General features: G+C 60.3%; 1 protein-coding gene across 1 annotated transcript; it reads right to left on the bottom strand.

The window, feature by feature from the left end:
• Nucleotides 1-319: 319 nt before the first annotated feature.
• On the bottom strand, nucleotides 320-1,310 carry H310_13334 (hypothetical protein; the record flags this gene model as incomplete). The annotated part of the gene is made up of 3 exons (XM_008880798.1): nucleotides 320-370; nucleotides 418-739; nucleotides 949-1,310. 3 exons carry the CDS (start codon nucleotides 1,308-1,310, stop codon nucleotides 320-322), a joined length of 735 nt encoding a protein of 244 aa, XP_008879020.1.
• Between the last annotated feature and the right edge of the window lie 422 nt (nucleotides 1,311-1,732).

The raw sequence follows: 1,732 nt of genomic DNA, 5'->3' as shown, positions 1-1,732 counted from the left end.
ATGGACCAAGACCGGACACCTCCAGGACGGACCGCGAGCCGGGTGCGCAACCGCGCCTCGTGAACCAACCTGAAGGCATGATTACCCACGGGGTCGCCGTTACTCTCGCGACGACTCAAGAGGACCAGAAAGAAGAATACATGACCCACGGGGTAGTCGTCTCCCTCGCGGCAACTCAAGCGGACAAGACAGGGAACGCACCAGGACGGAATTGATCACTCGTCCAGGACAAGAGCGTCCCTCCAGGGGGCCTGCTGGACTTCAGCAGCGCCCCCACCATCCGACGTGGCAAGTGACAAGACCGCCCTGTCGCCGGCCCTTACCACAACTCATCCTGTCGAGGTGCCTCGGACGCCCCGGAGCCGCAAGGCTAAACAGGATGACAACTTCAACCGTGACGCAGGCACCCGTATCTACCAGGGCAGTGGTCAAGCGTCCGTCCACATACACTTGGATGATAGGAGCTTCCGAGGGAGATACGACTCCGGCCAAGGTGGCGTTCGGCTTGGGCAGGACGGCCTCCTGTCTTCCAGGGGCGGCGTCCAGAAGCACGTCCAGGTCCTCAGCCGCAAATGGCCAGGCGTAATGTGCCCAGCCAACAGGTTTGTTATCTTCCTGAGCCGCCAGGCCCGGTTCCATGGCCTGTTCGCTCATAGAGGTGCGCTTCAGCTCGGCTCGTCGGAGTCGTTGACGCCGGATACTTGCCGCCGACGCCTGCTGATATGGGTCCAGGTCCAGGCTGAGGTAGCTGTGTCTCACTTGGAGTGGCCGACGTCGCGTCCTCCAGATACTTGCCGGCAGTCGCGTCGCTTCCAGGTCGACGATTGGGATTCTTGCCGTAGTGTCCAGGTCGAGGAAGGTGAAAGCGGCCATTCCAGAGAACGTAACCCGGTGGCGGTGCTGGGTCAACTTGTCGGCAGGACAGCTCGGTGTCGTCTCAGGACCAACCAGGACGGCGCAAACGCTTTCCGACACAGGCCAAGTCCCTTGCGCTCCATCCTTGCACATCGTGTAGTTGCCACGATTCCTCCCCGGTTGCTTTCAAAGTTCCTATTGGCAGTCCTGGCTTCTTCACAAGTCGCCAGGGCCCGGGTGAACCATGCCAGCCACCGTTCCGGGTCGTCAATGTTAGCAGGGGCTTCTAGGAGCATCTTGTCGTCTGCAGTCAGTGGCCTGTTCAGGGCCTTCATGACGACTTGAGCGATTTCTTCAAGGGAGACGTCCCGGTGTCTGGTCTTGAGGGCCTGGAGCTGTGTGTTGCAGTCTTCGGCCGTGACAGGATAGAGTCGATCTTCGATATCGACCATCATGGTGTCCGGAAGACCAGCCAAGTATCCTCGCGTGATGCTTTCGACCTGTCCCGGCGTAAACACCGGAGGTCGGGAGTTATCAGCCAAGACCTTTGGACGCACCTGGGGTCGCCTGAGTTACGCCGACCACGCACGGGACTTGTGTCGGCAGAGAACACGCCCATGCCTACTCTTGGTGTATGGACGGCGACGGTACGGCTGGCCAACCAGGGCGTGCAATTCCCGGTGTGGGTCATGAAGACCACAGTGAACCCATGTATCCTCGGGATCAACATCCTGCGCAGATTCAGCGCCCTGGTGGACACCACGAACAATCTGCTACGGTTCGGGAACACAAACCAGACCGTTCCCTTCTTGAGGGATGAGGCTGGCTTACCCCACTTGTGCGCCACTCTCCATCTGCGCCGCGACGCCTCTCCGGG

The sequence above is a fragment of the Aphanomyces invadans genome, assembly GCF_000520115.1.
Source record: "Aphanomyces invadans strain NJM9701 unplaced genomic scaffold supercont1.50, whole genome shotgun sequence".
Lineage (NCBI taxonomy): Eukaryota > Oomycota > Saprolegniomycetes > Saprolegniales > Verrucalvaceae > Aphanomyces > Aphanomyces invadans.
Note: the sequence above shows the minus strand (reverse complement) of the source record. Positions and strands in the feature narration are given on the sequence as shown.